This window comes from Pezoporus flaviventris, unplaced genomic scaffold (genome assembly GCF_033815535.1).
Source record: "Pezoporus flaviventris isolate CSIRO_AGI_PZ_B2104156 unplaced genomic scaffold, CSIRO_AGI_Pfla_v1 ptg000035l, whole genome shotgun sequence".
Lineage (NCBI taxonomy): Eukaryota > Metazoa > Chordata > Aves > Psittaciformes > Psittacidae > Pezoporus > Pezoporus flaviventris.
Window position 1 is genome coordinate 11,060,313 of NW_026892583.1, and position 23,338 is coordinate 11,083,650.

The window sequence follows — 23,338 nt, forward strand, 5'->3', positions numbered from 1 at the left end:
TCTCAACTCTACGGCCTCCCATTGCTCTGAACATGGAGTTGCAAGAAAATCCTGTAAATAACCCTTCACATTTCCAAGCTCCCATTTTAGATAGTTATTTCTGCTCTAAATAAATTACACTGATTGTACTTTTTGCTGTTTCTCTACTCCTCTCACTCTTAAAATTCTGTATTTTGATTACTATGTATGACCACTACACACTAGCAAAGTGTTTGTATTCTTCATGCAGGGTCTCTCAGAAGGAAACATTTCTTACACTCCTAAGTCCAATTTGTTTCAGCCTCTATGCCCTGCTCTAGTAAAAACAACATAAAACCACACTTACTTCATCTCTGTAAAGAGGACTGGTGTAATACATGATATCCATTGCACTGCTGTTCAGCATATCCCTTAAACCTCGTACTTTATCTGGAGTAATGGAATCCACAGTGTCTGAGGGAAAACAAAAATAGAGACTTGAGTTACATACAGGAGAACGACAAAATCCAAACAAGGCATGGGCATAGAACACAGCATGAACTTCTGGGGATAATTTTGCAGACTGCAGCAGAAGAACCAAGCAATGTACCTTCATCGAGGGTAAGTTTCGATCTCCATTCAACTGGAAGAAATTCAGCAAGCGTTGAGATATCAGAAAAATACTTTTCTTCTATTTTTCTTGCAGCATCTCGCATCCTACAAAAAGAGAAAAAAAGAACATGTTCCTGTAAAGGCTACTGTTGGTGCTCTTTATCAAATACAGCAAATGCATTTAGCAACAACACATTTCCTGCATTACTACTTTTCAATGCTTACTAACATAACTAATTACCTCAACCTCGTGCTTTTGTTATGAAGCACTTAAACTCTCATAATGAAAAATTCTGTGCATTACATGCTGAAAAGAGTCTAAAAAACTTTAAATATATTACACCATCGGCTTAACATAAACCATGTAGATTAATCTGAAAGATATCTGTTCACTCTAGTGGTTTGGGGTAAAATGTGACTGAAAATTAAGAATTTGACCACCAACTTGAAAATCTTGAATCACTGAAATCAGCCATTAGGTACTTTTCAACATACAGAAAAATATTAAAAATATTGCTTGAAAAGTCAGAATTTTATTTTAATTTTACATACCAAATTGGAAAGCTTGAGAGCTCTCAGAGTGAGAAATAGTATCATTTATAAGTGTTTCAACGTGCAGCAGCAGATGAAAAGGCTAACTGTCCTTTTAAAAGACAATTTTAACTTTTAAAGTGTATCTGAACATGAGCACTGACGCACCTCCCTCAAGGGATATGAGAAACTTAAAATACCTAATCCCCAAAGTATATCTGGCCCTCTCTGTTTGGAGGAAAAGGGGAATAATGGCATATTAAAAAAAAACAAACTACTTTACTTGTTGTGTGCATGGCCCATCAATAAAGAATTCAACTCAGTATGAAATTAGAATCATAGAATCATAGAATAGTTAGGGTTGGAAAGGACCTTAAGATCATCTAGTTCCAACCCCCCTGCCATGGGCAGGGACACCTCACACTAAACCATATCACAAAAGGCCTCGTCCAACCTGGTCTTGAACACTGCTAGGGATGGAGCATTCACAACCTCTCTGCGCAACCCATTCCAGTGCCTCACCACCCTAACAGGAAAGAACTTCCTCCTTATGTCCAATCTAAACTTCCCCTGTTTAAGTTTTAACCCGTTACCCCTTGTCCTATCACTACAGTCCCTAGTGAACAGTCCCTCTCCAGCATCCTTGTAGGCCCCCATTCAGATACTGGAAGGCTGCTATGAGGTCTCAATGCAGCCTTCTCTTCTCCAGGCTGAACAGCCCAGACTCTCTCAGCCTCTCTTCATACAGGAGGTGCTCCAGTCCCCTGATCATCCTCGTGGCCCTCCTCTGGATTTGTTCCAACAGTTCCATGTCCTTTTTATGTTGAGGACACCAGAACTGCACACAATACTCCAAGTGAGGTGTCACAAGAGCAGAGTAGAGGGGCAGGATCCCCTCCTCTGACCTGCTGGTCACGCTCCTTTTGATGCAGCCCAGGATACAGTTGGCTTTCTGGGCTGCGAGCACACACTGACGCCGGCCCGTGTTCATTTTCTCATCGACCAACACCCCCAAATCCTTCTCCACAGGGCTGCTCTTAATCTCTTCTCTGCCCAACCTGTAGCTGTGCCTGGGATTGCTCTGACCCAGGTGTAGGACCTTGCACTTGGCATGGTTAAACTTCATGAGGTTGGCATCAGCCCACCTCACAAGTGTGTCAAGGTCCCTCTGGATGGCATTCCTTCCCTCCAGCATATCAACCGAACCACACAGCTTGGTGTCATCGGCAAACTTGCTGAGGGCACACTCAATCCCACTGTCCATGTCAGTGATGAAGATGTTGAACAAGACCGGTCCCAACACCGATCCCTGAGGGACACCACCCGTTACTGGTCTCCAGCCGGACATTGAGCCATTGACCACAACTCTTTGTGTGCAGCCATCCAGCCAGTTCTTTATCCACCGAGTGGTCCATCCATCAAATTGATGTCTCTCCAATTTAGAGACAAGGATATCGTGGGGGACAGTGTTGAACGCTTTGCACAAGTCCAGGTAGATGACATCAACTGCTCTACCCCTGTCCATCAGTTCTGTAGCCCCATCATTATACAAGATAGTAAAAAATTATACAAGATAGTAAAATATCTGTGCATTCTATCAAAATCATTAAGCAACCAAACTGTGAAAGTGTTTGGTTTTTTTCCTTTTTTTCCTTTACATGAATCTTGACTCCCAATGGTATTAGCATTTTTGAAGATGAGCACAACAAACTAAATCTGACCAAGGGGCCACAGTGCTGGGTTTTGAGGAGCTGCCTCCCAGTTCCAGGCAGCAGAGGGATTTTTATTTGAAGCAAAGCCCAGGGTTTCAATATTTCTTTTCCCATTTTCAAAGCAAACCCCTTTTAATGATTGCTACAACCAAAGGCATGATCACATTACTCTCCCATCTGTACTTCCACCAGTCCAAATACATGTAGGTTTAACCCCGTAGCTGAGATACCTTCCTTGAATATATTAATACTCCTCTGCTCTCCTTCAGTAGAAATGAGACAGTTTAACCTGAATCACTAGCAGTACCTGAGGCAGTAATCACTTAAGTGCTCCATTTCGTAAGCACTTTCTGCATCAACAAGCACCCCTATATAAACAACTCTGCCAAGCCCCTGTCCTGAGTTTCAGGCCCCTTTAAAACTAAGTCAAGAGTACAGAGCAGATAGCTGCAAGATGAAGTCAGGACCTGCCCAAAGCTCCCCCATGAGGTTCCACTGGAGGTGAAAATACAAATAAAAAGTTAGAAGTATTGACCAAACTTGTTCTTAATCTCCCAGGGTAGCTGTTGCTCTGTTTGGACACAGGTTGCTAGCAGGATTTAGACTGTGTAGAAGAGCTGAAGGCAGATAAGTCTGTTGGAACAAGCATAGAGATGAATTTCAGCCATCACAAGCAGCTCCTGAGTTCTGCATAAAGATGATGGCTTTGGGCAAAATGCCTTCAACGTTTTTACTTCAGCCTTATCAGCTGCACAGCAAGAGGAACACACTTCACTGAGGAAAGACTATGAAAGCCAATGTCTTGAAAAAACATTTTCTACAAAGATAATGAATACTCCTACTTTGTCATGTTGTTTTTTTTTTTCCCAGGAAAGGCCCACTATGATACTAAAAAAGCAGCTCAACAGTGTACCAAATTTTTGAAGCTGGTAAAACACACTTTTTCATAACTGAAACCTACTTTCTAAGAGGGGGGGGGGAAGAGAGGGAAGAAAGAGGGGGAAGAGGGAACATCCTTTCTTCCAAAGCCATTATAGATGGCCTGACCAAACAGCCAAGAAATGCAAATGATCAGCATCTCTATTTTTAAAGCCTGGTTTGAGTGCACTCCTAATCTTCTAGTCTCTAATTTAAAGAGATGGCAGAATGTCCTTCCCATGATGGTGGGGAGGTAGGGGGAGTATTTCAGCAAGAGGATCTGCTTAAATCAGAGTTGATTTAAGGCCAGAACTGACCTAGCCTTGCAAAGCACAAAGCAACCCTCTGCACTATCACCCCACACAACATGCCTCTCAGGACGCTTGTGTGAGAGCCAAACTTCAGCCACAAGAAATTTCTAGATTATCAAGAAGATAAAATTTCAGCGAATACATCAACATTCCTAGAGTCTCTGAGTAACCAAAACAAAAGGGAAACATACCCGTCTGAACAAAATCCTAGTTACTAGCACCAGGAAAGGTAGGGACCTAAAATCTAAATGAATATTCTTTGGAACAGTTCTTTGGTATTGCCAAGACACCTTAACTTTCTCTGCATGAAGGAGTATGATGGCTAGCTAGATGAATCCAGAAACAGTTAAGTTTAGAAGGAAATCAGGCAAACAGCAATCCAAAACCCAATTCTAAAGCTTCTAGGCTTAAAAGCATTTAAAGTTTAGAAAGGTTTTATGAATAAAGCATAGACTTCCACACAGCAACAATTACTTTAAGTGAAGGAACTAGTAAATAACCCAGTTCTAACAGAGTGTGAAAGAACATCCAAACTATTTATGCTAAGCCGCTTGCCATCATATTTGAGAAATCCTGGCAGTCAGGTGAAGTTCCTGACGACTGGAAAAAGGGAAATATAACCCCCATTTTCAAGAAGGGGAAAATGGATGACCCGGGGAATTACAGACCAGTCAGTCTCACCTCTGTGCCTGGCAAAATCTTGAAGCAGATTCTCCTGGAAGGCATGCTGAGGCACATGAAAATCAACAAGGTGCTTGGTGACAGCCAGCATGGCTTCACTAAGGGGAAATCCTGCCTGACCAATTTGGTGGCCTTCTATGATGGGACTACGGAACTGATGGACAGGGGTAGAGCAGTTGATGTCATCTACCTGGACTTGTGCAAAGTGTTCAACACTGTCCCACACGACATCCTTGTCTCTAAATTGGAGAGACATCAATTTGATGGATGGACCACTCGATGGATAAAGAACTGGCTGGATGGCCGCACACAAAGAGTTGTGGTCAATGGCTCAATGTCCAGCTGGAGACCAGTAACGAGTGGTGTCCCTCAGGGATCGGCGTTGGGACCGGTCTTGTTCAACATCTTTGTCACTGACATGGACAGTGGGATTGAGTGCGCCCTCAGCAAGTTTGCCAATGACACCAAGCTGTGTGGTTTGGCTGATACCCTGGAGGGAAGGAATGCCATCCAGAGGGACCTTGACATGCTTGTGAGGTGGGCTGATGCCAACCTCATGAAGTTTAACCATGCCAAGTGCAAGGTCCTACACCTGGGTCAGAGCAATCCCAGGCACAGCTACAGGTTGGGCAGAGAAGAGATTCAGAGCAGCCCTGTGGAGAAGGATTTGGGGGTGTTGGTCGATGAGAAAATGAACACAGGCCGGCGTCAGTGTGTGCTCGCAGCCCAGAAAGCCAACCATATCCTGGGCTGCATCAAAAGGAGCATGACCAGCAGGTCGAAGGAGGGGATCCTGCCCCTCTACTCTGCTCTTGTGACACCTCACTTGGAGTATTGTGTGCAGTTCTGGTGTCCTCAACATAAAAAGGACATGGAACTGTTGGAACAAGTCCAGTGAAGGGCCACGAGGATGATCAGGGGACTGGAGCACCTCCTGTATGAAGACAGGCTGAGGAAGTTGGGGCTGTTCAGCCTGGAGAAGGCTGCATGGAGACCTCATAGCAGCCTTTCAGTATCTGAAGGGGGCCTATAGGGATGCTGGGGAGGGACTCTTCATTGGGGACTGTAGTGATAGGACAAGGGGTAATGGGTTAAAACTTAAACAGGGGAAGTTTAGATTGGACATAAGGAGGAAATTCTTTCCTGTTAGGGTGGTGAGGCACTGGAATGGGTTGCCCAGGGAGGTGAATGCTCCATCCCTAGCAGTGTTCAAGACCAGGTTGGACGAGGCCTTTTGTGATATGGTTTAGTGCGAGGTGTCCCTGCCCATGGCAGGGGGGTTGGAACTAGATGATCTTAAGGTCCTTTCCAACCCTAACGATTCTACGATTCTATGATCATTAGCAGCTGTAAACTTTACAAATATCTACGCTGGAGCTACTGACATCCCCATCTTCAAATGGCTACAGGTTTTCTTCCTGTTCTAAAGGATCCAGGTATTACCAAACCTACTAACAGGCAATCTGACACAGGATTTTTTTAAGTAAAAATTTCCTTTCTAATGCGAGATATAAGAGTTTGGAAAAAAGTGCAGCCTAGCAATTTTGCCAGAGCTTTCGGAAAAAGCTTCAAGTCTCCCCTCCTAAAAGCAGTGCCAAGTTCTCTTTCCTTATCCAAAATTTTGTGAAACGCACTTGGATCTGGAAGGTTCCAATTCACGTCAGCTGAGATTATTCAGACATGGTCCAGCCTCCAGCAGGTCCCAAACTTAGAATCACAGAACAGTTTGGGTTGGAAGGGACCTTCAAGATCATCCAAGTTCCAACCCTTCTGCCATTGGCAGGGACACCTTCCACTAGACCAGGTTGCTTAAAACCCCGTCTGACCTGGCCTTGAACACTGCCATGAACTTCTGCAGGAAAAATTTCTGGTCTGTTTTCCCAAGTAACAAGTGACAGGATAAGAGGAAACAGCCTCATGCTGTGCCTGTGGATGTTTATATTGGATATTATGAGAAATTTCTTCATCAAAAGGGTGATCAGGTATTGGAACAGGCTGCCCAAGAAAGTGGTGGAATCACCAGCCCTGGATGTGTTCCAAAAATACGTAGGCAAGGCTCTTTGTGACATGGTTTAGTGGTGGACTTGGCTGTCCTGGAGTAAAGACTGGACATGATGAGGCACTGGAATGGGTTTCCCAGGGAGGTTGTGAATGCTCCATCCATGGCAGTGTTCAAGGCCAGGTTGGACAGAGCCTTGGGTGACATGTTTTAGTGGAACGTGTCCCTCCATGGCATGGGGGTTGGAACTTGATGATCTTAAGGTCCTTTCCAACCCTTACTATTCTATGATTCTATGAACGATTATGGACAAACATTCAAAAGCACACAAAAACAAAACCCAACTCTGCATGTTCATTTATGCCTTGCAAAATACATTCTGTTAGAAGCGCACAAAAGCTCCATTTTGTCAGATTTTTATTAACTGCCACCTCACTGATGTGAAATCAAATATGCAACAACTGTATTTCTCACTGTTTTGAGCATGCTCCTCCCCTATGATACACTGCATTTCATGCTGACCTTAAGAAGACAAATTACTGACTGAATGTTTTGCTAATTATGAACTATATAGTTACTAAAACATTTAACTGTTAACGCTTTTCATTAAACTTCCTGAGGCAATACAGTTCAGTGCTACTAGCCAAATACTGTCAGAGGTACAATTATCCTCTTTTGGTATTTCACAGCAGCAATGTCCTGATCACAAGAATCGTGAAGGCACTGAAAGACACCAGAACAATTCCCAGTGCAAAACATCTCATTTACAGTGAATGGCACTATACAACAGCTCCCGCTGATTCTGATCAACAGTTTGATATTATAAATTCTAATGAAACCTAGTGTAATTGCCAAGCAATGTGGCTATGCTAACATCAAAACCCCAGCATACATACATATACATATATGCTATATATATGCTTGCTTATCTGTTCTGCTATAAAGGTGTTGCAGTTGTGGTTTTTGTGGGGTTTTGTTTGGTTGGTTTTGTTTTTTTTTTTGCCAGGGGTTGGGTTGTTTGTTTTTTGTTTTCCTTCTTCTGGCTTTTAAATATTTTGGGTTATTTTATCAGATGGCAAGTTCCTCTACTTACTACCAACTGAAGTAATAAATCCTCATCTGAACAGGCAGAGGATTTTTCTCCTTTCCAGTACAAACGGACGTTGAAATACCGACCCCAAAGCAACAATTACTTAAATCTATACACATGGCAACAACTACAATTTATGATTTTTCTAAGGAAAAAAAACCACCACTGAGGCACAGATGCGACATACCTTAGAAAGCATTTTGACATATTGCTATTTTCCATGAAAGAAGCAATGGCCTGAAAATAGATGCTTTGAGACTCACCATAAATAAAATGTGCTTGTCTTTCTCTGATTAAAATAATAAATAATAAACCCTATATTCACAGGTATACATCCTTGCTTAAGGAAATATATTCTGGAGATAAGTTAACGTATTTAGGATTATTGCTTTGGAGTTTTTTAATCTTATGCTACTAATTTTACTCTTGTGTAGCATTCACAATTATTACATTAAAAACTGGGGAGCTACAAACCAACCTAGCTTCAGCTAGTTCACAAACGTTATAAAATGACCTTGATAGCTGGTAACAAAGCAAAATACCTGAAGGCTCAAAAAGTCACTCATTTTATTTCCAAGTTACCTTTACAGACCCTTTTCAGTCAGACGATCCATAGCTAAACAAAAGGGAATGGTCTTTAATTTTAAAAGCGTTAAACCAGCCAACTTCTTACTCTGAACTCTCAAGTTAAGAGATAGGGCAATGGGATGTCCCCCCAGGAAAAACAACCCTAAGCTCTCACTACTGCCTGCAAAACTGTGTAGACCCATTCCTGGATTTGCTCACAAAACCGGTAAATTACGCACTAAAGCATTCCTCAACTGCTTTCACTACACTGGGGTTCCCTCATATGGAGGGCAGCACTCACTGTCTCTTTGAGGAAATAATACCAGGAGTTATTGAGGAAACTCAGGGCTGACTTGAGCTAAATTTAGTAAGTCAAAGTGAGAGTAGCAGACATGAGTAATAAAAATTGAGATCTGCTCAAGCCAGAGGAAATGGAAGGGGGCTGTTTCCAAAAGCTTAGCTGCATTGAAGAAATGCCAACTCAAGTCTTATTCAAGGTGGATTACAAAGAGCAACTGCAAGACACAAGTCATCTTCTGCCACTGTTGTTCAAGGATTCATCTGCTCTCAGACCAGACACATTAAGATTGCTGCTCTATCATATATGCAGACTCATTTTATTTTGAAAGAAAGATGGAAATTCTAGGATGCAAACAAAGTAAGCATGATGGTGATTCGCACTTTGTTTTCAAGAATAATCAGACTCAGCAGGATCAAAAGAACTCAAGCTGCTTGGCTAGCTGATTACAAGATCCCTGTGGAAATCCAGGTGCTCCAAGTGTGAGTGCCTCCCTCCTCAGCACTGCTTTCCAAACAGCAGGCAAGCTTGCCCTTCACGGAGATGCTGGCTTTGCCATAAAGCAGATCAGGCATTCCCTGTCACTACTGCCATCCCCTGCCTCCTCACCACTCACTTGCATCTTCCAGATGGGGTTCCAGTTTTTCAGACAAACTGCAGTGATTCCGTTTACAATGGGACCATACAGACAATTGTGCTGGTGTGGGCAGTAAAAGGGCAGCACTGGGCAGAAATGAGGGCTGGGGGAAGGATGGGAACAAGAAGAGATCTATAGATACATCTAAGTTCTAAACAGGCTGTTACAGCTTCCCTCCAATGTGCGGTCATGTGTTAGATAATTAATAAATCTACACAAAACAAGCTCTTATGAAAGCATTTAATGACCTGTCTATCACCTTTTACCTCTAGGGCTGAACTTTTCATTTAGCTTGCACAGCAAGCTCAAGTTGAAACCTGTAAGACAATTTTTACATTTTTTGCATACTTAATTTCAGAAATATTACTAGCACTTAAGGCTGGAAAGCAAACATGTAATATGTATTTAATGCAATGCAAGCATTTAAATGGAAAATAGGCAATGCTACAAAGCATCTGAAAAGCTAAAAATTATAGGAAAAATTTTACAGAGAATCTTGATTTCAGCAGCGCATATTTAATGCACTGAAAGGCCTCTGAGAGGCTCTGCACTCTGTAAGGGCTTGTACACTGCTGGAAATTTACCAAAATAGCTATTCTGAGGTAATTATTATAATGATAAGCCATAATTAAAATGTTTTCTAATGGGACTTGCAATAACAATGTAACTGGTGATTATGGAATGCCAAAATGACATTGCTTTTGCACACAGCAAGTTCTGTGCTACGAGCAGCAGCACAGGCAAATACAATTTTTGAATCAAACCAGAAAATTTGGACAGAGGCAGACATATGCCAATTTTAGGGTAAGAGCAGCCAAGAAGTGTGACAACATTACAGCTTCTACAGAAATACACAGAGCAGCTACTCCATTCAATTTTCCAAGCATAGGAGCTGATGAAATTTAGAGGGTCTGATCTTTACATAAGCCAGGTAAAACAACAGGATTTTTTAAAGGAGATTTAAGACATGGATAGTAACATTCCCAAATTCTATTTTAAATGTATAAGGACAATCCCTACCCTTCCAATCCAGAAGCACAAGTTCAACAAAATCAGACATTGTGTTTCAGTGAAAAAAATATTCCAAATAACAATATTAAAGTGTGTACAGTAAAAGGATATTGCAAAATTACTTCTTTTTAAAGTTAACATTATCTGAAACCTACTATCGCTAGAATATTGCACGTGACGGCAAACAACCCCCCTCTCCAATGAAGCATATTATGCCATAATATCTTAATTTACATTAACAGGAATACAGAATATGCTATTTTCATCCTTAAATAATCACCCCTATGCTACCAAAGCAGCTCACAGCGCATTATTCTGTTCACGTTAGGTTGGCTGAATCACTGTTCCAGCCTGGAGGAGGTACTGTCTCTTCCCAGACAAGTTCTGCAGTTAGTATCAGCACTGACAGGAGCAGCTTGCTGTACCAGCTGCTGGTCTACATTTAGATAATAAATGTGTTTAACTACACTGTGGAAAAACAAAATTATGTCACATCTACCAAAGACCTGTTCATTCAAGCATTGATAAAATGCTGCTTTTCCATTTATTTACTTACAGGACACCCTGCAACCATAGCATCTAGCCACATAACGATTAGACTGAACTCCATTACTTAATTGAATTAGCACATATAATTTTAAATCACCCTAGAACGAGAGTTCTGTTTTCACCTCTATAACCACCAGGATCTGCCTAATGATACAGATGCATCACATGAGCTGCACCAATTTCTTCTCCAGCTGGTAACATGAGGACAGAGCATATCAAATGAGCTCTGGGAGGGTCTCTAACTGGCCTGGGTAACAGGCAGAGTATTCCACATCTGGGGCATAAACTGTATTTTTGCACTTTTTTTCCTTTTATTTCTTTTGGGAGCACTTGTTCAAGTGAGGCTACGTTTTTGTTCTATGAACTGAAGTGTTGCACTCACACAGGTTGAGCTAAATACAAAAGTTTTATTTCAGGGTAGGATGAACCCATAAAGAATCATCAATAAATATGTGTGACAAAGACAAAATGCACAAGGGATTTTATTTTTTTTTTGTGGATGGTAGAAGGGGAAGGCACCTGAACCATTCTCTTCTGCAGACCCCAGAGCCCTTCCAAGCACCATACCAAAAAATCCAACGTGTCACGGAGTTTGCCTTGCCCAACCCACCCCATCTCTGTTCTCTCCCCAGAGAATCACACTCTTTTTTTTTCTTTTTCCTTTTTTCTTTGTGACCATCCTTTCTTTTTCTCCACCATTCTCTATCAGGTCTTGCATTTCACTCAGGCATCTGGGTGAGTCTCTCTCAACCATATAAAACTCAAGCAAATTGTACTCAAAACATGATCATAGAATCATTTAGGTTGGAAAAGAACTTTAAGATAGAGTCCAACCATTAACTTAGCACTGCCAAGCCCACCCCATGTCCCTAAGCACCATGTCTATAGGTCTTTTGAATACCTCCAGGGACGGTGATTCCACCACTTCCCATGGCAGCCTGTTCCAATGCTTGGCAACTCTTGGTGAAGACATTTTTGCTAATATCTAGCCTAAACCATTCCTGGCACAACTTAAGGCCATATCCTCTTGTCCGGTTGCTTATTACTTAAGTGAAGAGACTGATCCCCACCTCACTACTACCTGCTTTCAGGACATGTTTCTTAGGTAAAAGTTTGCTTGCTTTCAACCAAATGATAACACACTGCAGTTTAAAAGCCTTGGATGAAAAGTGTCATATAAATCCATGTCTCAGCACCCACTGAGAGGACTGGTGGCTCTCTGCAAGGAATGTCTCCTGCCAGATGTCATGGGGCCTAAACCAAAAGCAATTTCTAAGGAACACACCTACCACAAGATTCCTACACCAGGACACATTATAACTGTACATCACAAGTGACAGCCACGTCCTTCACAGCTGCATGCAACCCAAGGCAAGGATGAGCTCTGAGGGATGATAATGCCTGCTATATCTGCCGCCCGGTGGTACCCGTATATTGATGAGGAAAGGAATGGTGACACTGATGGGCAGACGTATGGCTTAAGTTAACAGATTTAGCATGGTTGCAACTACATGTTTCAAATTAAAGAATGTGCATTTAAAAGGAAAAAAACACTGAAATCTTTAGTTGCTGCTTTAACTTGAGCAGTCAAAAAATATTTGTCCTTATCAATCTTACAATTTTTCAAAAAGCAACATCTGACTTCCTGTCTCCCTAATGCAAAAGAAAAAAAAAAGAGAAAAAAGAGGAAAAAAAAAAATACACACATATATCACAGATGAAGGTACTAAGAAAAAGTTCTAGTACAGCTTGTGAGAGCTGCCATTGTGCTGGCTTGGCAGCCATTTCTTCTAAATTCTCTTCCTACAACATATGGGATGTTCCTTACTGGTAAGTTTAAAGCTATAAAAAGGAAACAAAAACCAAACCCAAACACAAAACCCAACATTTTTTAATTTGCAGATTTTGTACAAGGATACACAATTTATACCAACAATTAGCATTTAAAAAGGCTATGCAATACTGCCTGATACTTACTGAGAATATGAGCAAGATCTACTGAAGCACAGAAAGTCTTGCCTCCTTTGTAGATAAAAGATTTCACATAATGGGCTGCCAGTTAAAGCAGGACTTCTTATGGCATGAACACCTATGCACTGTGTCCTGAGCTAAAGTTAGACCACCCGTACAACCCCTGTATGTATGTTCAACAGAAAATGAGGCAGGGAAAAAGAAAAAATAGAAAACCTTAACAGTTCCAAGATGGGAAGTTTATTTGTTTTTGCTGTTAAACCAGCAACTTATACTTAGGGTCTCTGCCTTTCCAAAGTAATTGCATCCTAAAAAAAATAAATTTTTACATTTATTTTGGTGACTAACCAGCTTTTTATCAAGGGCTGTGGATCCTCTTCTCTTTGGTTTGACTGCTTGCTCTTAAACAACACAAATAAAAAAGCAGATAAGTGCCAGAAAAAGGGGAATGAGGAGTAGCAGGTCATTGCTTTGAGATGACAAATGACACAGCAGTGAAATCAAGTTATGCTCTACCACAACAGAGGACACTAGAGCAGAAGACTGAGCTGAAAGAACACAAGAGCCTGCTGACACGATGGTACACACAAGAGCAATGACACATTAGCACTGACATACATTGCCATTCTGGATTTAAAGGGAGGTTCACAAAGCTCTTACCACGAAATCAGCAATCCCAGTTCTACATGCATGTTCACAGGAGTCACTGGTATGTCACTATTCCTGTCAATTTTCATGGAACATAGAACTATTTGGGAAACGCATACTAAAACATCTGCACAATACAGATCTGTAATTAATGCTGTCATCATGACTTTACAACTTCGTCTAATATTCAAAAATCTTTTCAGGTACAGCAGTCTCAGTAGCTCAGGAGCTTCTCTCCCTGTTCGTAGAATAGTTAGGGTTGGAAAGGACCTTAATATCATCTAGTTCGTAACTGGCCTTTGGAATTACCTCAGATGTCAAATCACAAGCCATTTGCAAACTAGTCTTCAAAATACACATTCAGTAAGAAGATCTAGTAAGCTTTCAATCACACTTTAGTTTTCAACTGGTATCTATGCACAGAACGCCATGAGCAGTCTCAGCAACAGCTTCCAACTGCATGAAGGAACTGTCCAGTTGACAGCCAACATTCCCGCTAGCTCCCTGTTTCCCTTCTCTTGCCCACTATTCTGACAACTAGCCAGAACAACAGAGATTACCCTTGATTTTGATCAAATTAAAAATTGCTCCCTGCTCTGTCTGCAAAGACAATGGTGTTAGAAATCCAGTGAATATCTTGAAATACAGAATTGAGGGTTGGAAGGGACCCTCAAGATCATCCAGTTCCAACCCCATGCCATGACCAGGGACACCTTCCACTAGACCAGGTTGCTCCAAGCCCCGTCCAACCTGGCCTTGAACACTGCCAGGGATGGGGCAACCACAGCTTTTCTGGGCAACCTGCGCCAGTGCCTCACCACCCTCACAGGGAAGAGCTTCTTCCTAATACCTAATGTAAATCTTCCCTCTGTCACTTTAAAGACATTCCCCCTTGCCCTGTCATTACATGCCCTTGTAAAGTTGCAAGCGTTGGTCATAAAAACAGAATATATCTTTGGTCTTCTTGCTTGCAGCTACTCTCACTAAGTCCATTCATCCAAATTCACACAGAAAATAGTGTACCCACAATATAAAGGCTCAGGGGAAGAGGAGCAGAAGGAAACAGGAAAAGATACAGCTTAAACCAAAGGGTCTGCTGTCATTTGTTAATGTCAGCCTTATAACCAGGCTAGATGGGTATTGCAAATACTACAAAGCACTCACATAGCTGTATTTTTGATGATCCTTCCTTGGTCCATTTTCTGCCCAATACCATGCACAACAAACACAATGTGACTAATTTGTGGTGGCTTGTCTTCTAATGTAGCTTCTTCTACATAGCCTCTATGTAGCCTTGTCCCACTACTTAAAGCTGTAGAAAAAACATTATCCTAGATCAGTTACATTCTATGAAGTTGACAAAAGCTTGACTTTTCTCAGACCAACACATTAAAGTATTTTGAAAACAAGTTTATACATAAAGGAATAGCATGTATTTATAAATATCTGCAACTAGATGATATTAATTGTATCAGTCAGTGTATTACTAGGACATTTCTGCTGTAAAGATAACTAATTCTAGAAGTATTCTCAAAAACCACTTTTTAGAAAATAGCTGCCCACCCACTTTTACACCACCATACCCTTCTTCTTTGTGTCTCAGTCATTAAACTTCCTTGTATCTCTACCTTACTCCCACAGCATGGAAGGAATCATGGAAATGAGCTGCCCAAAAACCTGGTAAACACTGTCATTCTCTCTGACCCACTTAAGAAAGCTGGTTGAAAAGCTTTATAATTTTTCATTTTTATGGGGAAAACCTGTGTTTTATTTCAAGCTGATCCAACCTCAAATTTCCCCACTCATTCTCCAGTCCAGTGGCCAAACCAAAAATCAATTACCCAGGGCAAACATGGGTTTTCTCTCACTATTACACCAATGGCTTGAGAAACCCACTGGCACAGTGTGTCTTCACTCCCCTCTAGTGACAGACCCATATAAAGGATCACAGCCTTGCATAACCTGCGCAAGAAGCCAGCAACCCCTTCAGATAGTCACAGAGAAGAAGGCAGCATCATTCCCCTCCACAAAAATTTAAACCAACTTCTTTTGGTTTTAAAAAGGAAGAAAACACTACAGAAATGCTAAGGACAGTTTTTACACAGGACAGGTTTTGTTCACACAGTGGGCTTTCATTTGATATTTTCCCCTTCAAATCATTCAGGTCAGATCTTACTTATTATTTATTACACAATATCTAAATTGTGTTTTGGACACAGACTGCTTTTGGAACTGAAGCATTGAATTATATTAAGCTTTGGCAAACATTTAATTAATTATCCACCCAAGAGCCCTGTGGGGCAAGAGGGCATTAATTACAGGACAGAGACATGGAGATTAAAGGCAAACCTATCACCTGATCTTGTTCTTCAGAGACTAAGGAACAAGACAAATGTGTATGTTCTTGTTTTTGCAGCTGTCCAGCAGTGCACAGAAGCACCATAACTGAGAGAACAAGTTCCAATTTTCAAAGTTGGCAATAATCTAACTTTTGCTTGAGAGAGACCATCCTCTCCTCCAACCGTTTCAGCCTTGCTGAATTTTGACCTTAAATGAGCCTGGATCCCTACTTGAAACAATTTCTGTCCAAATGCTTCACCCCTCCTCTGTTTAACGAATGGAAAAAACCGCAAGAGGTGGTGAGGGGACTATATGATCATGTATTTAAGGAATGCATCGTGTCACACAAATACACAGGCTGTAAAGTTAAGGTTGCAAAGGAATCTGTAATTCTTACATTGTAGCTGCTAGACTCTGCCACTGTAATATTTTCATATATTTATTATGTAGTGCTAACTGCTGCATCCAAAATAATAATAAAATATGTAATAAAAACAAGTCATAGCCGATTCACATCTAGTTACAATTATGTACAACAACCTAAGGACCTTAATATACTCTACTGTGAAAAATGAAATGGCCGAAGTGGGCTAAGTGACATATTAAAACTTCAAACCTGAAATCTTCCTCTACTGTTCCAGTAACAAATTTAAAATATTGGTATTTACAGTATTCTTTACAAACTCTGAAAAAACATTACCTTTGGAAATCCCCAGCTTTTGTGTAACACTTCTTGCAATTTTAGATGTTGTTGCATCACTGTAAAGATACACTTCATCCACACTGTGCCAGTCCACATGGTTGCGACTCAACTTCAGACTATGAATAGCTGCAGCAAAAAAGGAACAACAGTTAATTTAGATGGGTAAGAGGGGAAAAAATTCTTCTTCAAACAGAGAAAGAGAGAGAACAGTATAATTTACATACAGGTTAAAATCTGTCGCTCCATTATGCCTAAATCTGTACTACTTCTTACCTTGAAAAGTTTTTACATTTAGGATTAATCTGACCAGGACAAGCAGCAGTTTGGAGACCACCTCTGAGGACATTTCACATCAATTCTCCTCCCACCCTCATCTTGGGATGGTAGGTTTCCAAAATACTCCCTTAGCTGAAAATAAAAACCAAGGGGGGCAGGACAACACATCCTGAAATACTGCAGCTGGGTGAGATGACCAGGTGGATGCCACATGTACTCTCATCACTAGAAAAAGAACAATTTCACTCCTATCTTGTCTCTCCTCTGTCTGTACAGTAAGATCCCTGGTTGTGAATGTACTCTGCTGTAACACAGAGGCTTTCAAGGCTCCATTACTAGAAGGCTTCATTGCATCTCTTTCCTTTGAGGAATATCCAGAAGCTGGAAATGCGGTTCAGTGAGAAAGCTTCTGAATGAATAATTTCCAGCACAGAACAGAATCTAGCTCTTTCAAAAAGCACTAAGAGCTCTACTGTTTTTTTGTGCAGTTATTGTGTTTTCCAGATTTGGAACTGATTAAACTCTGGGACCAGCCTCATGACACACTGCCCGATTGTCAGAACTAAGCACAATGGCCATGTTAAAATGCAAATCAGAATCTCTCATCTAAGGCTTGGAGCCTGAATGAGCAGAGCAAAGTAATTCAGATTTCACCTACATTTGAAAATCTGTTGCTTAGGTCTCATCTAATGTGGGATACGCGTTTGGAGAGGGAGAGCTGGCAGCAGCAACAGCCCCGTAACCAAAAAAAAGTGTTATTTAACTGTCATTGGTCTTGCTAAAAGTCCAAAGTCACAGAAAACACCCACAGGGGCTGTTTTGGTTTGTGGGGATTTTTTTTTTTGCGGGTGTTTGTCCCCACCCCCAGTAGCAGCTCCAACCTGTCCCCTAGCTGAAGCCACTCAAATGAATATTTTATACTCATCTGAAAATATTCTGAGAAAGCCTAAGCCATGCTTGTAGCATATTTTAACTCTGCCATAGCACAAACCAGACACATTAAGGTAAAAGTTGTAACCTTTCTCCTGTATTTTTTGTTTCTTTGGCAAGGCAAACAGCCCTGGCATAGTCTGATGAAAAACTAAATGAAGTCTGTAAGAAACCAGAGCATTAGAAAAGGATTATCTCTTCTACTCTAGTAAGTAACTGATCCACAGAAAATAACTAGAACTATATTGCTGGTTTACATTGACAGAGCAAGAAGAGAGAAGGAAGTAAGTCACTCCTTGAAGAGCACATGTCAGCTTAGGGCAACAACAGGCTAGAGTAAGAAGCTAGGAACTCATAAACATCCCTGCAGGTGCAGACATGAGTCCATGGCCAGAAATCTCCATTCAGAACTGGAGAAGGAAAGCAGACTACCAGCAAAACTTTCTCTTTTAGACCTGGAGACAATGCAACAGAGACTGTGATGTCTTGAGAGAGGCACACAGTTGAGTGGCAAAGGCAAAGGGACCTCCTTGCACAGGTACCTGAGATCTCCATCCTCAACTCCATGATAAATGCAGACTTTTTATGCATTGTCTGGCAGGTCTTTAAGAGCTGTTCCACCTGCATTCTGTAAAATCCCTCTTGCAGTATGTTCTTGGAGAAGCTGACAGATGAGGGCTGGAAGGTTGGAAAGTGTTGTGCTCAATGTCCAAAGCATGCAGAGGAAGAGATGGAGAGGCCTGTGGCTGAGTCGCTTATTACCACTGGAAGAATAGCAGTTTGGGGAGAAGTGATCCTCAAAATCTTCTGGAATCAAGTCTAGCTTCTCTACTGGAAAGAATATACAGAAAGAAGTAGGTTTTCCCTACCCTGCATGAGTTATTCTCACTTGGGGAGAACAAATTTCTAACTTTTACGGTGTTCATCAAAAACATGTATGTTGAAGGGCACATCAAAATCAACTACAAGACATGCAAGCACTAAGGAACCGCAAAAGAAATATCCAACACTACTTCTCCACATATTTAGTAATGCCATCAAAAGGGAACTTGAAAAATTTGGTTTACTGTTAACACAAGCACCACATGATATGGCCAGTAATCTTCAGTAGAATCCTGTCTCTTGAAACTTACCTGAGATGTGTTGTTGACAAACATGTTGCAGTCAAGCTCCGATATGTACTTTTACAGCACTTTGGACTATACACACTTCCTTTCTACTCAGCACTCAGAATTAAAAACGTGTTCTAGCTTTTCAACCTACCGATTTGCCAGTAAGATTATAAACTTGGCAATTTTGACATAGTTTTTATTTTGCAACTCTTAGTAAATTTTGTTTACCAACACGCTGCTTTGCTTTTGAGTCCCTATCCATGTGTACACCCCAGAGCAAAGTCCAAACCAGCAGTAGAAACACTTAAGCACTGAAAACAGTGCCTGCAAAGGCACCATGCACTCCAGTGCAGTACTTTGCAGAAGTCTGGATAATGCTTCCAGGATGTCCATCTCACCAACCAGGAGGAGACATATTCCTTTAAAAGTTAACAAGAGTTACCTGGGTCAAAACAAAGCTGGCTGCTCCATCTTGGCATTCTGCTTTGAAATTCATGGGGATGAATGTTTTAAAAAGTCTGCCTGGGGATCAATGCATCCATTCCACAAGCTGGCCACCCTCTTACTGAAGCGGGGTGAGATTTTGTCTCCCTCTTATATATATGTAAATAAAGTATATCCGAGATGTCTGTTCATCCTCAGACCCCTGGCTGTAATGTCCACCAGTGGAACAGAAACCCCCTAATAAAGAAAAAGCTATCACCCTAAGCTTCAGGCCTTCTTGGTGAGCAAATTATCCCTTCAAAATATGAATGACATCCCACTTGATGAATATTGTTGTGCTTTCTCCATCCTTACATAAGATCTGTCTGGGGAGAGAAAAATGGTATGCTCTTGCAGATTTGCATGGCAGAAACCCAGCGGAGAGAAGAACTGCATAGCTGGTATCAGCCACAAGGATAAATGATGCACAAGCCATGTGTGCACGAACAGTGGTACCCTGTCACTACGCACCGGAGATACTCTTTTGGTAAAAACAAAACAACCCTGCAATAAGGCACCCCTTCATGAGGGCCAACACTGCATCAAGGACTGTAAAGAGATTCTCAAGACTCTCAAGAGCCCAACCAAAAGGAGCTTCTGCTGCTGACAGTCCCAGAGTGGGAAGAAATGTCTTTGGAGAGGACTTGACAGCAATCTGAAAATAAGCATCCTAAAAAAAAAAAAATAATTAAAAAATTCGATATATGCAAACTGTGCTTTCCAGGTATGGGATAACAAGGGCTGCCACTGCTGTTTTGAAACTGAACACAGGAAACAAAGATATGTTTTCCTAGAAATTATAACATAATGTGATTTACATTCTCTTTGCAGAACAAATGGTGACTGTCCTACAAAATCCATTCATGCTGCAGACATGGTAAAAATGACAACACAGGAGCTTTTCATACAAAGAGATGTCACAGTTTGTCAGGAAGTCACCAAGTAATGTTGTAAAACAGCTGAAGAAGCCAAGTTGTAGAATACAGATTAGGCAGTAGATATGCCACAGGGGAATACTCGTGTTCATTCCTCTGCCTTTTGGGTCCTTCAGAAGCACTCTTTCTCTGTTTGTGGATTCTCTTCAGGGCACCAGGCTAGGACGTTGCTGAGCTTCACTGAGATCTGACTATGCCTATGGCATCTCTGAACATCAGGCATAGAAGACAAAGGGTCTCCCATGAAACCACTGAAAAAGAATCTCCCTCTGGACTCAACTTCCTACAGCTTTGTTTTCACATGAACTACTTCTCTGACACCATGCACAGCTTTCTTAGAAGGCATCTTTGTAAGTGCATCTTCCCTACCTGCAGAAAACCATAGGTATTTTGTAACCTGCTTAGTTTTCTAGTTTGGGATTGAAGGCCAAGCCCATGCAAACAAAATCAAGTTTTGTTTTCCTTTTGATCCAGAAACTAGAAATTAAATGTTTTTCAGGAATACCAACAAAGACAACTACAGTATGAGTATGTGGAAGACATAACCCCACTGTAGATGGAAAACAGCCTGACATTAGACAGTAGCAAGCAAGCCATGCAAAACCAAGGAGAGAAGCATAGGGGAAGTGAGAGGGATCAAGAAATAACTTCTTTCAGCTGAAGAAATTAATGGTTACCATCACATAAACCTCCAGTTCCACCAAGGGAGATGAACACAGGGGAAAAAGCCATCTAAAAAGTTTAAATATGAAAACTGGAAAGGTAAACGTAAAATATAGAATACATATTCCTACAGCCTTGAAGAACCTGATCTCAGTTAGACTGTAGAAATTCATCTGAAGACAAAATAACTGGAGAATAACCAAGGAGTAGAAAACCTGCTCTATTTTTTATATTTATAGCACAAAATCCATAGAGAAGCCGGGATGTGCACATTGCATGTGCACCGCTGGTGCAAACATCCTCCCAGCTGAAGTGCTTGAGGAGCCGAACGCCGCCAGCACCAAGTGCAGACAGACAGACACCTGAACACTGATTTCATGGGGCCAGTAATTTAAAATTAAATACCTTTTAAGGTAAGCACCTGGGTTTTTACCTGATACTTTCTCATGGTTTAAACCTAGCCTGTGACTCAGCACCAGGCAGCTGCTCCCTCACACCTCCTTTTCCCCTCCCTGGGCAGGACAGGGAGAACTGAAAGAGTGTAAACCCCATCAGGGATTGTGATAAGAACAGTTTAATAACTAAAGTAGAGTATAATACTACTAGTAATAATAGTAATAATAAGGGAAATATCAAGGGGAGAGAATATAAGACTAAAAGGCAAAAAAAAAACAACCAAACTACCCCCTCCCCCCTCCCCCCCCCCAATAAATACAAGTGAGGCACAATAAAACTGCTCACCACCAGCTGACCGATATCCAGCCTGACCTGAGCAGCAACCTGGGCCTTCTGGGTAACTCCCCCCTGTTTATATACTGGGCATGATGGGCAGTGGTATGGAACACCCCTTCGGCTAGTTTGGGTCAGGTGTCCTGTCTCTGCTCCCTCCTGGATTCTTGTGACCCTTCTGATTGTCAGAGCATGAGACTGAAAAGTCCTTGATCCGGTAAGAGCTACAGAGCAACAACTTTGATTGTTGTCAGCCTAACAACACATCAGTGGGTTACCAGCATTGTTCTCAGACTAAAGCCAAAACACAGCATTGTACCAGCTACTAGGAAGAAAAGTAACTATCCCAGCAAGTCATTCTTTCATCTACCTGCCTAGACCAAAGCATGGGGTGATTCTTTTCTACCTGAGTTTGACTATGCTCAGGTTAAAATAAATTTAGAGGAAAGCATCTTTGAACTGCTAATTGCTGATATTACCTCCATCTCTGTCATTCCAGTCAGACTAAAGACCAGAGAAGGGATATGTACCATACAAAAACCTTTTCTGCCTTCTTTTTTTCAGGTGTTTTTAAATTAATCTTCTCTGCAATCAGTAAGCAGTAGCTTCTGCACTAAAGCCTGCCATATCATGCAGGTAGCTGAGAGCATAATTTGGCTGCTACTGTTCTTTCTTAACTCTGAAGTTCTGGTGTGTAAACCTGGTACATAAATCTACAGCTGGTATGTACAGCTGTGGATTTGAAAACCTTTTCTAATTTATTTAAAAAACAAATGCAAAGCCACTAAAAAGGCTATTGCTCTTAATTAAAAAGGGCTGTTTAACATTGCTGTCATTTTGTATTGCACTTCACTAGCTCTCAATTCATCAATGTCACTATTTGTTACATAAGCATCTACTTTTAATTCAATCATATTCATTATCACAACTGAACAAGAGTTGGAGAAAAAAAGAACCCCAAAACTATGCAAAATAAATTCAAAATTACCATCACAAAATAAAAGGCAGAAGTCTTTTCTTACTGATCAAAAGAGTAGTGACACTTATTCACCTTTAACAGATTTGAGTTCAGTGTCTGAGAAGAGGCAGGAAGAACTTTACTATTTACTATTACAAGATCTTGATTTTAGGCATTTTCATTTGGAGCCAATTATAGAAAAATGTAGTTAAAAGAAGTCAAAAGGCAAACATATATGCATGTCAAAATAAATTCTCATACTTTACAATATACCTAGGAGCTAAAAGAATGTATGGTATGACAACAATAACTCTAAACCTACCATGCGCATTTACATTTTTAATCAAGGGTGCAGTTTTCAGCAGTTTAGTTCCACAAAGTCAGTTAAAACTTAATCTCTACTGGCTTTAATGGTGGCAGAGAAAGACCAGTGACAAGTACTTCTGAGCCTTCTGCAACCATTAATGGCTCCTGTAAGATCTACTCCCACTTTCTGGAACAAATTTATACAACATCAGCTGCTGCAAAGTTCAAAATTGTTTTTTGCAACACAGCAGCCTTATCACGCATTCTGCACAGCTTCTCCTGTTTATATCTTATGTCCAAAGTCTCATTTCATCCCAGTACTCACACAAAAGCTGCAGTAAAATACAATTTACAACATATAATTAAAGATGCATGCATTATTAAAAAAAAGTGGCAAATAAAACATTACC

General features: G+C 41.1%; 1 protein-coding gene across 3 annotated transcripts in view; it reads right to left on the reverse strand.

Moving 5' to 3' along the window:
* Positions 1–23,338, reverse strand: part of DDHD1 (DDHD domain containing 1) — a 70,867-nt gene that overhangs the window by 25,796 nt on the left and 21,733 nt on the right. For all 3 annotated transcript variants that reach the window (XM_061462559.1, XM_061462558.1, XM_061462557.1), the window contains 4 exons: positions 16,534–16,662; positions 14,658–14,805; positions 569–675; positions 326–432 (listed from right to left, as the gene is read on the reverse strand). In XM_061462559.1, coding sequence (XP_061318543.1) covers positions 326–432; positions 569–675; positions 14,658–14,805; positions 16,534–16,662 — 491 coding nt within the window. The remainder of the gene's footprint in view (positions 1–325; positions 433–568; positions 676–14,657; positions 14,806–16,533; positions 16,663–23,338) is intronic.